Source organism: Morone saxatilis, unplaced genomic scaffold, assembly GCF_004916995.1.
Source record: "Morone saxatilis isolate NCDOM2014 unplaced genomic scaffold, NCSU_SB_2.0 Contig22, whole genome shotgun sequence".
Classification (NCBI taxonomy): Eukaryota; Metazoa; Chordata; class Actinopteri; family Moronidae; genus Morone; species Morone saxatilis.
In genome coordinates this window covers 24074181-24086888 of record NW_023339785.1, presented here as the reverse complement: position 1 = coordinate 24086888, position 12708 = coordinate 24074181, and the positions used below count along the sequence as shown (strand labels likewise).

The following is a 12708-nucleotide window of genomic DNA, read 5'->3' as shown; positions in this document are numbered from 1 at the left end:
TTTCTTTCATAAAATGTTATTTTCTTAAAATTAGTATTTCAACCTTTTGGGGAATACGTTAATTATTTGTCTTGCTGAGAGTTTTGAAGTTTTGGCCAATAAATAATTTGTCACATAAACCCATTTGTTTATACACTTCAGTGGGTGGGATATATTAGGCAGCAAGTGAACATGTTGTCCTCAAAGTTTTCAAACATTATGACCAGCAGGGTGCTATTCTTTATGCCTGCCACCAGGTCGGATTTTGTCGTATTCCCCTTGAAATCACTTGACACCATCTGGTAGAAACACTACCACCTTGGCCCACAGGAACTGCCTGAATTAACAAAAAAGGAAAGTTCCTTGTTGCTGCTTTAATAAGTGAGTTTCAGTGGTGCTGGTAGGTGGATTTTGTTACCTTTGGACATTGCCAGGCCATCCAAAAATACATTAAAATGATACTGATCATCTTATCTAACTCGCGGCAAGAAAGGTGATTACTGTAAATCACAGTGAAAAAGCAAGCACAAATTAGAGATAAAAGTAGCCCGTTTGCTCACCTGAGTGCAGAGAATAGCTAATGTCAGCATTGCTGCCCATGTCTTTGTCCAGGGCCTTGACACGGATGACCTCGGAGCCTGTGGGGGCCTGGTTGGAGATGCTGGCCTCATAGCGGGGGCTGAGGAAAGCCGGTGAGTGGTCGTTACAGTCCTCCACATGAACCACCACCTTTACAAAGTTCCTCTTCACTGGGATCTCCTGGTCACGCACCTGAGGAGGAGAAAAGAAATGTTAAAGTAATCGTGTATGTGGTGGTAAGAGTCTAATGAGGCTAGTAAGTAGTTAGTAATAAATGCTGTACAAACATAATAAAGCAATGAGCACTGCACCAGTTTATTTGCTGCAGTTATGCTGCATGAGTAAAGTTTATTTTTGGAGCTGTATTTGTATGTTACATTATTATTCCTTTTTTTTTACTTACTTATTTTTTCTATATTGTTTACTGTATTTGGCTCTATTCTATCATATCCTGTTATGTGTCATCAATATACATTAGACATCTTCATTCAGACAGATTTTATTCTACTGTATTCTACTTAGACAACTGCATCATTACCATAACGATGAGTGTATGAACAGAGATCCTCTCGTAGTCAAGCTCCTCTGTCATCACCAGGACTCCACTCTTTGGGTCCAGATGGAAGAACTTGGTGCTGTCTGGATGCAGGCTGCTGTGGATGGAGTACACCAGTTTACTGTTGGTGTCGGCATCCTGCGCGCTGATTTGCAGGATATCCTTCCAGGGGGAGGTATCCTCAGGAACCCTCACCTTAAACACACAGCAACAGAGGAGGAAATGTGTAAAGTTGTTCATGATAATGAAAAAAAACAAACAAACACAGTAACACAGGAAACAACCTGTTTGAAAAATGGATAGAAAACTGAATTCCTGGACTTTGACGTTTCAATTTAAACTCAATTTTTATTCATAAAGGTGGTCTGACTAAGGGCAGAAAACGTTTTGAGGAGAGGAAATTGTTCTGTAAGAGCAATAATTCCAGAGACAGGACCAGAGAGAGTGGTGATTACTGTGATTTAGAAAACAACAGTGATGCAGCAGTTGTACTGTCTGTTGGATGTCCTGATAATCACAGTAAAGAATGCCAGCAGAGGTTTATAGAAACTATCAACATGTGTCTAAATTTAAATTCAAAGTGGTATGTGGAACAGATCTCTAACTAGCTCATTACCATAAGAGACTCAGACAAAAAAATCAATAGAACATGGCCCTTGAGTCAAGCTTTGGAGTTCTTGCGTTTACCAACCCGAAACATAACTTTCTTTAAGTTAGTGAGAAGTCTAACAAGTGTTCATTTTACTGTCATAATTTCCATATCCAAAAACCAAGTGGTTTTTCTTTTGGTTTGGTCGAGTGCTCTCAAACTGCTGGGGAAAGAGTTATTGTAGGAGGAGCTTTCATGGATGGAATAGTGAGGACTAACTCAGATCCATTTTAAATAACCATCTGCTCAGAAATCATAGAAAAGGTTGCTCCACACCAGAACTTGCCTGACAATCATCACGTTTTACAGATTTTTTCAGCATCAAAAGAATCCAGTAACATTTGAATGTACATACATGGGTACGTAGCAAAAAGGAAGGGCTCATATTGAATTTGGCATATTTTTATTTCCAGTTTGCTAAATTGTAAACCAATATAGGCACAAAAAAATTGGGGCTCAAGGTCGTAGCCCACAGCTTACTCACTGACTCCATGGTAACATTATACTTGTGTATACTGTTTACATCCTCGGAAGTACTCAAATTATGGCGTGCTGAAACTAAGAGTGTGATTATTCTCCAAATAGAAAAGCAAAGAATAACAGAAGTGATGCTCACTAATCCAGCATGTCAAATCCAAAATATGACAAATTTGATGTTGCTGTTTACTGTAAATATAGCAGAAGATATTTTTGTCTTGTGTGTCTTCGGGCATTTGAGAAATACTGGTGTGGTCTTTGTTAGCTTAGAGACAGTTTTGTTGTATAAAACCCTTTGATAACCACAATTAAGCACTTGCACACCTGGTTGCATCTCTGACATACCCATAATTATCTGTAAAGAATTTGCTTGTGGGTATTACTGCTGTAAAAACTAACATGTGAGCTCTACCACTCTGAATTCTGTATTCAAATGAAAATCTACTGGATCTGCCTCAGCTCTCACCTTGTACAGCGGTTTCAGGAAGACAGGACGATGCTCATTCATGTCCAGCACACGGATATAGGCCTGCAGTTTGGAGATGGAATACACAGGGTTTGATAAAATGGATGCTCAGCATGAACAACATCAAATATGGAAGGCAGCACTTCAAAGCTGTTTCACACGCAGCACCTGAGCCGCGGCTGCCAGCGGGCTTTAACATTCGATTCTAGAGAGATTTTCAGTGCTAGTTTGTTTTCTTTGATCTTAACTATTTTTTTTTTGCTTTTCTGTAGTAGGTTTGGTTCATAATGACAACTTTGGGATGATGAATTTAAAAAAAGCTTGTTAAGAGGAGTTTTGGTTTCTATCTTCAAAGAGCCAGTGTTTAGAATTGAGTGGAATCAATTGCAACTATCTGAACACCGTTGGCGTCTGCATTTGATGACCTGGGAAGGAGAATGGGCTGCAAAGTTTGAAGGACAAACTCGAAAGGCCCTATCTACAGCCACTGAAGGCGACCCGCAGAACTGCCATTTTTTATTGTTTTAATTCTCAGATAAAAGGATTTTCAGAACATTCTTTCCTTATTTCCAGTGTCAGCCTGTTTTCCTACACACTATTGCGGAGCCCCTTAAGGGACATTGGAGAGAAAATACATTGACATACAAAAAAATACTTACAATGTACTCAAGCTTGGTGGACAGCTAGTTGCTTTCTCTATATTTGGCATACATCCATCACTAACCATGAAGTTGTCTGGAATACGCAGTTGGTAACCAATGAAATTAGAACTAGTTCCACCAAGCTTGAGCACATTTTCCGATGAGAATATCCCCTTGCGCAAAGTATCCTCTTGAGCTTTTTTTCACTTAATTCACCATCATCACCATGCCTAGAACCAAGCACTGACTTAATTTCTTTATATCTGAGGCCAAAGTCAAAATAAAACTCTATGACGCTCTCCATTGTTCAGGGTTTGCTGGTTCCCGAACAACCTGTGAAGCAATGACCCGAAAGTGCTTTGAGTCTTGGGTTTTTTAAGTTATTTTTTTGTATGTATTATTTTTCTCCCTATGTCCCACTCTTTGTCACTAATGTATTTTTTTTACTTATTGCAAATGTGAGACGTGTTTTTTGTGAGTCTTTCTGTTCACATTTCAGACCTGCGTGGTGTTGATGTGGTGGCCATCAGTGACCCGAACCGTCATGTTGTAGATGGAGCGCCGAGCTGCATCGAGCCGGCGGGCAATCAGAATGGTTCCTGTATTTCTCTGGATGTCAAAGTCCTTTTCCTCATCGCCACCTGAGAGAGAGAAACACGGACAGACAGATGGAGAGAAAGTAAGAGAGGTTTATTCCATCAGGCGTTGATGCTACAGTATGTGGGGTATGAATCAGGCCGTGTCCAGCTGTCACATGTAATATCTTAGATGATGTGTCAGAATTGGCCGTTCTGATTTTGACTGGTTGCAGGAATGATGTATCTTGGCATTGTCCTCCAGCATCGAAAGAATAGCAGTGATTTCCCTGTGGGGGGCACTGTAATTAATGATCCAATTTCTAACTTTGAAAAGCTCAAACTCCCTTAACACTCGTCCCATTCTGGAGAAACTTTGAGGAATATGCATTTTTTGAATTATTAGTAGGATTTCATGTTCTAAATGTAACTTTTTATGTTAGCATGGACATTCAATGTTGTCATACATTAAAAACCAATGTACAGGCGAGTTTATAAGCCAAACAATGTATGATCTCATCCTGGCTTAATTGTCTACTTAATTGTTCAAGTGACTTGAAAATGTGAGTTTTGTAGAAATGTTTGGGTGCTTGTGTTTCTCATAAACCCATCCTGTTGGAATTATTAAAATTGAACCAAAAAATACGGAGAAAAACAAATGAAATATAGATTTCTTTTTCTCAATATGAATCCATCCATCACAGCAGGACATTTTGATGGCCCCTTATTTACAGACAGAGCTGTGAAACCAACTGAGACCAACAGCAACAATGCTGTCTGTCTGTCTGATCACCTGTCTTAGTACCTGTCTGTCTGAATGTCTATCTGGTTTTATAAGCAGTCTGAGTTTATGTTTAACCTTGACTGTTTCTCTTACCAGTCCTGCGGTCAAGACAGTAGAGGAAGATGGCAAAGAATACATGAATGAGCTAATAAATAAATTTACATATGAATATTTTTGCTCTGGCAAGGCTCAATACACCTTTATTTGTGACAGAAGTCAGGTCATTCAAATTAGTAAATCAGTATAAATAATAACACAAATAACACATTTTTTGTGGATCCCTAAAATGTGATACCAACAATGATAAATTTACTATAAGCTAATATTGGCTAATTTAGGCCTGGCTGATTTGTCAGTGGGGCCCTAACAGGAAATGTATTCACTATGTTTGTTGAACTTTCAGGATATATACAATCCATCCTTGGTGAGAAACATAAAATTGTTCACAATGAAAACTTCTCGCTTCTGTGCTCCTCGTACTGCCAAAAAAATTAAAACTCCAGGTGTTCAAAGGTGGGTTTGATTTTTCATATGCCTCACATTTATTCTGCTTTACCTGAATATTTACTGATTGCTAGCATGATGCTTGTTTTTTTTATTCTTTCCTTTGTTTCAAAGGAACATACTGTGTTTTAAATCTGCAGCAACACTGACTCACTCTGTCCATCTGTTTCCCTTTATCCTCTCTTCCTTTTCTCTCCTTCCTTTAATCCTCCTCTCTTTCTCTCCACTCGTCGTGTTTGCTGCACCCCCTCGATTTTTCTTGCTCTGTGGCTTTCTTCCCTCTCTCTCTCTCTCTCTGAGCGTGTTGTGTGTATGTACGTGAGAAAGGTAAACCTCATGCCTGCTCAGCCAGATGGTGTTTATTATTAAGATATCCACCTTACGAGGGGGCTAAACACACACACATACACACTCTTATACCTCTACATATGCTTGTATTGGCGTAGTGATGGCTGAGGCTGCACTTCACCACTTCATTTTAATTTAAATCTTTAAATGTTTGCCTTTATGTTAAAGGGAAGTGGAGTAAAGCACTAATACCTCTCATTCTTTTTCCCTCTTTGCTTTTCTACACAAACATGCACACTCTTCACACTCTGTTCTTGATCAATAGATAATTGGGTTATCCAGAGTTCTATTTCTGTCAGTTACGCCGTAATGATTACGCTGAAACACTGCAGGCTAACCAGCCACATAGACAGGTTTGATTAACTGATTTAGATTTCTAAATTCCTGGACTGAAGATACACATCAGCACCTAGAAAGCCTTTCTTGGAAAAGAAAACGGCTGAATCAGACACTAAATCGCACATCACTGGCTGTCGTCTCAGCAGAGAGAGAGGAGGATGTACCGTAAAAGCAATTTTTCACATTACTGATCAACTCCAGGAACATATAATATCCCCGCCAAGGTTGGAGGTTCCATTCCCTCTGGGGCCAACCATGCAAAAAATATCTTTTACTCATGAAACTGGGAGAAAATAAAGTGTACACCAAATCTCGTGTTAGGCAGGAAAACGGATCTTCTATGCAGGAATTTCACTGATATTTTCATCCATCCATCCACTGTTCCATCCATCTTCTGGACGTTTATGTGGGTCAGGGCTACAGTGGCAACAAGGCAAGCTGAGCCACCTGGAGCCCATCAGTCATTTATCCATGGCTTTCCCTCACTACTTGCTTATATGTAGCTTATTGTAATATGTCACTTGAATGGACATCACATGACCATTCCTCAAGCCCACCATCAAGCCAAATTCCCTACAGGACACCAATAAATGGATACATTTATTTCCTTTCTTCAGGTTAATAATGATATGGCCCATCCTCTAGCACTACCCTCAGGATAAAACTAATATTTTCTGACTCCTAGAAGAACAAAGAGCATGTTGTTTGTTTTATCTGTCACTTTTGTATTACAGGGTATAATGAGCACTATAAAGCCTTTGGGGACAGAAGTATTGCTTTATTGCTTTATTTTTAAAGAGTTTTGCCTTGTTTCCTTTTTAGGCTGGGTGGTAAACCAGTGAGTTACTGGGTGATACAAATAAACTTATTATTCTCAATCCTGTTTCCACAAAGGAGGATCAGTACATACAATTATTGAAATGGTTGAATACAAAGCATTCTGAGTTGAATATCATTGTCGACTTACTCTCTTGATCATCAAAGGTTCAAACTTTGCAGACAGCAGACATTCCCTTTAGAGCAAGTTGACGGGGTGAAGTTAAATGACCACGAAACAGATGTCCTTTTCTACTGTAACGTCCTCCAGTAATTGCTCCAAGGCATAGTACAAGGTGGTTTAATTTCTCAACTTGCCCTGCCTCAGGGTCTCCTCCAGGTACCTGACTTGCCTCAACAGCTTTGGTCAGGAGAGGACGAACAGCCACATGTTGTCCCCTCCCTGTACATGGAGAATCGGGTCAACTTTCCTGCAGACGCAACATCATTTTCTCTGATTTAATCTGCAGCTGCAGGTTGTGGCAGCAGCTGAGGGTCAGGAATGAAGACCGATTGATTCTTTCAATTGATGCTCTCTCTCTTCACCCCCTGCTGTGCAACACAGTTGGAAAAAGGTTCTACCAAAGTGCAGCAAAAACTTGTGGGCACAAATACAGTGTATGCTGTTGTGATCACTATCAGGTGGCCAATTCAAACGTTCTCTAATTAATTAAAAAGGCAGATTTTGGTGAAAGCCAGACTAACTGTTTCTCCCCCCTTCCAGTCTTTTTGCTAAGCTAAGTTAACTGGCTGCTGGTAATAGCTGTCTTTACAGAACCAACCTGGCCTCTCTCCCAAGTCGTCAAATACTCCCGCTTGGCTTGACAATATGACGTAGGTATCCACCCAGCGTAATTTCTGGAGATGCGGATGCAGATTTATTGTTGCTTACTTTAAGTGTACAGAAATGACCAAAGAGGATCACCTACAGCGTCATATTTTGAAGCGAAGGTCCACTGACGAAAGAATGCTCTCATCTAACTCTCGAAAAGTAAGCAATTACGCTTATTCCCCAAAATAAAATTACATTAAATTGCAATCTTTTAATGAAGGGGAAAGTATTCTTTTCATTCAAGTAGTTTATCATTCTCATTGTGTTCCCATCAGGAAACACTGCTGGATTCAGAGCCAGAGAAGACTGAACTCGTCCAATCCGAGCAGATGCTCAGCCCCCCCTGCAGGGGACAAATCTCGTCCTCCAGCAGAGAGCCACGGCCTCGGACCTGTAGGTGCTGACCCTCATCCTGACCACATCACACCCAGCTGGGACCCGCTCCAGCACACAGATCACAGTCCAGTGAAGCCGGAGGGACGCTGCATCCATCCACAAACAGCCTAGACGCAGCCCTCGCCTGCTCTTTCATATCCTGTCGCTGATTTTGTGTTTCCACTTGACCCAGCATGTTGTTTTTGTGCAGATTCACAGGAGCCATTTTTGAGTTATTTTGACAGCAAGGGAAGTCTTCATTTGTATAAGTTATCTCACGGCCAGAGAGGTTCGATAGGCATCTGGGCTCTGCTAGGGAGGAGGAAAGTAAAGCGGGGTGATAAAGACCTGATCATATCTATATGGGAGAGGAGTCCTCTGACACAACAACATTCCCTCATTGGCCGACGTCGAGATGAGGGTCAGTGATATATGACTGAGGGCAGACAGAGCAGGAATGAAATACGGTCTCGTCATGTAATCTTCAAAAATAAACAGAAATTCAAACTGTGGGTGAGGTCTCTTGTTTCTCACAATTAGAAGGAAAGCGAAGATTGGTCTGACGGTTGACAGGCCATCAGTGATAATTACTGAGTTATGTTCACAGACCACACGGGGAGAAAACCGCTGCACAATTACCTAACACTACAACAAACACATCAGCTCTGATTGATTGAACACAGAACTGTCAAAGCTACTGCAAACACATTACTAACAATGCTGAGGTGGAAAGTACATATATACTGTATATATACACTGTATATATATACATATACTCAACTACTGTACATGAGTACATAGTTCTTCTTCAGTTCTACTTCAGTATTGTAATTCAATGAGACTTTATACTTCCACTTTACTCCACTATTGTACAGCTCGTTATTACTTTATATAACATCTTACATAATGCTCTACATTCAAATAGTCAATTGTTCATTGATCTATATATATATATATATATATATATATATTCATCACTGATCTATAAAGGGGTTGTTATTAGCAATTACTGACTGCTTTTACTTGTAGTTTTTACAGGTAATAGTTTTGAATGTAAATTGTGGTACTACCTTTAGTTAACAAATGTTGTATAATAAACAGTTAAACACAAGATATACTTTCTTATGTTAAGGTATTAACTTTCTTCCACTCATTTTCTACTCCACAACACAATGTACAGCTTCAAACTAACAAAAAGAAAAATGTGTTATAGCGATGGTATCATGCTGTTTTAATAAGACGTACTGCACTGCAAGACAAAGGGGGGAATGAATTACTTTAGTGGAAACTTCAGAAGCTAGCTGTCCAATTAGAGCTGAGTATGTGAACTGCGCGCTCATTGCTGAATACATTCAAAAGATTTAGATGTGGGAATGAGCCGGAAATGTGTAGGAGCATGGAAAGTTTTCATCCTTTTTCTGTTACATAATAGTATAATCAATTTAACACATGCTGCCAGTGTTTGGTTATTTCAGAGAGTTTGAGGTTAGAAACATGTTTCAAAAAATGCATAAATTATTTCAAGCAAGTACAATAAGAAGTGTGTGGCCGACTATTTCTTGGAGAGATCTTATTTTATTACACGCTTCAATAAATGTAATTTACGTGACGTGTGTAGCTGGTGTGATAACAGGGTTATAACGGGATGATCGGGACTCCTCTGCTTCGTGACATAAAGTAACACACGAAAATCATGAGACGTAACATCCGGCGTCCGCAGCTATGAGACAACTGAATGTCCCCTCAGGGATGCAGAGAGTGTCTGTTGTGTTCTGTCGAGTTCTGGCACAGATTGAGCTTGGCACTGCAAGCTGAACAGGAGGAACCTCGGTCTTTCTCTGCACACGCTGCCCCGCCTGGCAGGAAACGGCCTGGCAAACCCTGATGTGTTTTCCTGGGAGGCGCTCAAAGGGAACGAGACACAGACACCTACGGAGTCGCAGGGCTGATTTCCACTTCAACTGAGAATGTTGTTAGGCCCTTTTATTTTTCACAAACCTCTCTGTGGCCATCCTTCTCGTAATGTTCTGGGCTGAGAGGAGCCAGTGTGAAGGGAAAGGGAGAAAGGAGGATGCGATGTGGAGAGCAGGAAGGGGAGGAATGGCCAGTCGTCCCTCCTGTGGTGATCTGGCAGGTGATGAGAGAAGGAACGCCGCTGATTTATCCTCGCAGAGAGAAAACGTCCTGCTGATACCGCTGACACCGAGACCTTTTTTTCCTCTCCTCCTCCCCCCTTTTCTCTCTATTTACCCATCACTCCAGGAACACTTATGCTTCTGTGGTGGCAAGGCTTTATTATTTATCCATATTTTGTTTGCATTTATTCATGTTTAGTCTATCTATTTATCCGATATCTACATTTTTAACCTTTCTGCTAAGCAAATGTTAAGGAATCAACTGGTTATTAAGTATTATACATACTTATAAAATGAACACATTACTATATACATAACTCATATATATATAAAACAAATCATAGATTAAATTGTAAAGCTACAAAAACAACCTACATTTTTGACTGTTTACTATCTATAGTTTTGTCTTTGTGTGTGACATGTGCATGTGTGTGCTTGTAGTTGAAAGTGAGGGAATATCCAAGGTGAACGAGGTCAGTGAAAGCCAACGGTCACACCCCACTTCTGCTAAGCCTTACGTTCCCCCTCTAAGGCATGTCAAAAACTCTCCTTCCTGTCTGTGCCTTTTTTTCAATGGCCACAAAGTGTCTTTTCTATGGATTAAATGATCACCTCTGTTACCTTTCAAACACAAATCATGCAGCTTCGCCATCACTTCACAGCCCTCATTCACAGCTTTCCACTCTACTTTTCTGCCATTGCTGGTCACCTTGTTTGATCTATAGTGTCTTTTGTTATGTTTTATGTTTTTCAGCGACAGGATATGAGAGTGGCCCAGAGAGAAACTGTAAATGTTGGGGGAGAGAAAAGTGCTACCACATCGCCAGGATGTTTTTCCCACTCACCTTATTCTCTCAGGCAGCACAGGAAGGCAGCGGCAGAGCCACCGAATACAAAAAAACCCAATTACAAACATCATCATGAACATGCCACCTGTCAGTTAGAGCTACGCTGAATAAAAGATCAATGTCAACCTTTTTTTTTTTTTACCAAAACATTGCGAAGTGGTCCTTGAAAATGACTTTTGATCATCTACTTTTCACATCTGGGTGTTTTGGGTGTACTGTATGTCACACCCAGACATTTCCTCCACTGCTAACACCAGGAAAAGTTCAATCGATCTGAAACATCAACACTAAGCATCACATCTCGCTGTCAGTCCCTCTGGAACAAAGAGTGAGAGCGCTCAAGAAAAAAAATCCACTGGAAGACATACATGGAGGGCAGCTTCTATACCCACAGGAGCAAAACAAATATACAGAGCAGCCAATAAATAGGTTGGAATTCAGTCCAGGATGCTGTTCTCAATTTGATTTGCCTGGAAATGCTCACTGGTTGTCTTTACTCTGCTCTTGCAAGCTGACGAAAACTATTCTGGGAAATGACTGAAGTTTAAGAGGCCGATTTAGGAAATATGGGGTTGATCAAAAAAATAAATCAAACTGAATTCACAGATTAATCACACAGAACAGTACTTTTTCTTCCTTCAACTCTCTCATATTGTTTCGCCCTGCTCTGCTCTAGTATCATTCACTGTTGTAGGACTTTCCTGACCTTTAGAAAATAACTCTCCTGTTTATTTGGAGGCTCATATGGATGGATGACGGTCGTAACCTGTTTGTATTCTCCGGTGCGAGCCGGTGCTCTACAAGTCAGCACTTCGGCACAAGTGGCAATACAGTGAATGTCAGATATCATTTCCTAATATGTTGTGCTTTTTGCCTCGGCTGCAAGAGTCAGAAAGAGGCAGAGATGCAGAGACTCTCTTTGATTTATGAGAGGCCATTACTCTGTGATCACTGAGGTCTGATTTCAGCCGTTTTTTGAGCCCTTTCTTATCAAATTGAGCCTATTGTGGAAATAAATATTAACAATAATCTCCATCATGTCACTATTAACAGCTCATTACCCTCATTTGTGTGCTGCTTGTTTATCACCAGAGTTTGAAGTTTATTCCGTTCTCCTGACCTCACCTGCACCATGAACAGCTTCGGATCGATACTCGGCTCAATACCAGAGTGCAAACGCCAGAGTGTGTGCGGATGTGTGTCTGGACGCATGCGTTCACTTCCCCTCACCTGTGATATCGAACCACCTCTGCCCATGCGTCTCTGTCATGATGATGCCCACCATGTGAGTGACAGGCTCCGTTTCCATGACGGCAAAGGTGAAGTGGGGCTCGTCAAACGTGATAGCCTCAGCAGAGGGCGGCGGGAGGGCGATCCACTCGATGTCGAGTCTCGCTGTGGACGAGCGTGATGGGCTGCCCTCGTCTGTAGCTTTAATCTGGAAATTAACATAGAAATGAGATTAACATTTTAATGGGGGTTTTACTAAAAATAGAAGTGTAAGACAATATCAGAGATCTCAGGGGATAATTGGTCAGTCTGGCTCCGCCTCCCTCACAGTTTATGCTTGCTTGGGGTGCCAACGAGATTTTTTATTAATCTTTTTATTGATTTTATGCCTGTGTGATGTCATCACCAGCTAGAGCAAATGGTTGACAGATTTATTTTGAGAGATTGTCTACATGATACATACATAAAGATTGTTATAGCTGGATTTTATGTTCCTCTAAACGTCTAACTGTGTTTTCTGCTGCTGGTACTCATGACAGAATAGTGATGAGAAAACTGTATATATATATATATAT

General features: G+C 40.7%; 1 protein-coding gene and 1 long non-coding RNA gene across 3 annotated transcripts in view; one reads left to right on the top strand and one right to left on the bottom strand.

Moving 5' to 3' along the window:
- Positions 1 to 12708, top strand: part of LOC118333375 — a 598798-nt gene that overhangs the window by 478120 nt on the left and 107970 nt on the right. The gene's annotated exons all lie outside the window — the stretch shown is intronic.
- The window catches only part of fat2 (FAT atypical cadherin 2), a 103071-nt gene that overhangs the window by 62375 nt on the left and 27988 nt on the right, over positions 1 to 12708 (bottom strand). For both annotated transcript variants that reach the window (XM_035668969.1, XM_035668970.1), the window contains 5 exons: positions 12134 to 12341; positions 3849 to 3988; positions 2707 to 2769; positions 1097 to 1309; positions 540 to 750 (listed from right to left, as the gene is read on the bottom strand). In XM_035668969.1, coding sequence (XP_035524862.1) covers positions 540 to 750; positions 1097 to 1309; positions 2707 to 2769; positions 3849 to 3988; positions 12134 to 12341 — 835 coding nt within the window. The remainder of the gene's footprint in view (positions 1 to 539; positions 751 to 1096; positions 1310 to 2706; positions 2770 to 3848; positions 3989 to 12133; positions 12342 to 12708) is intronic.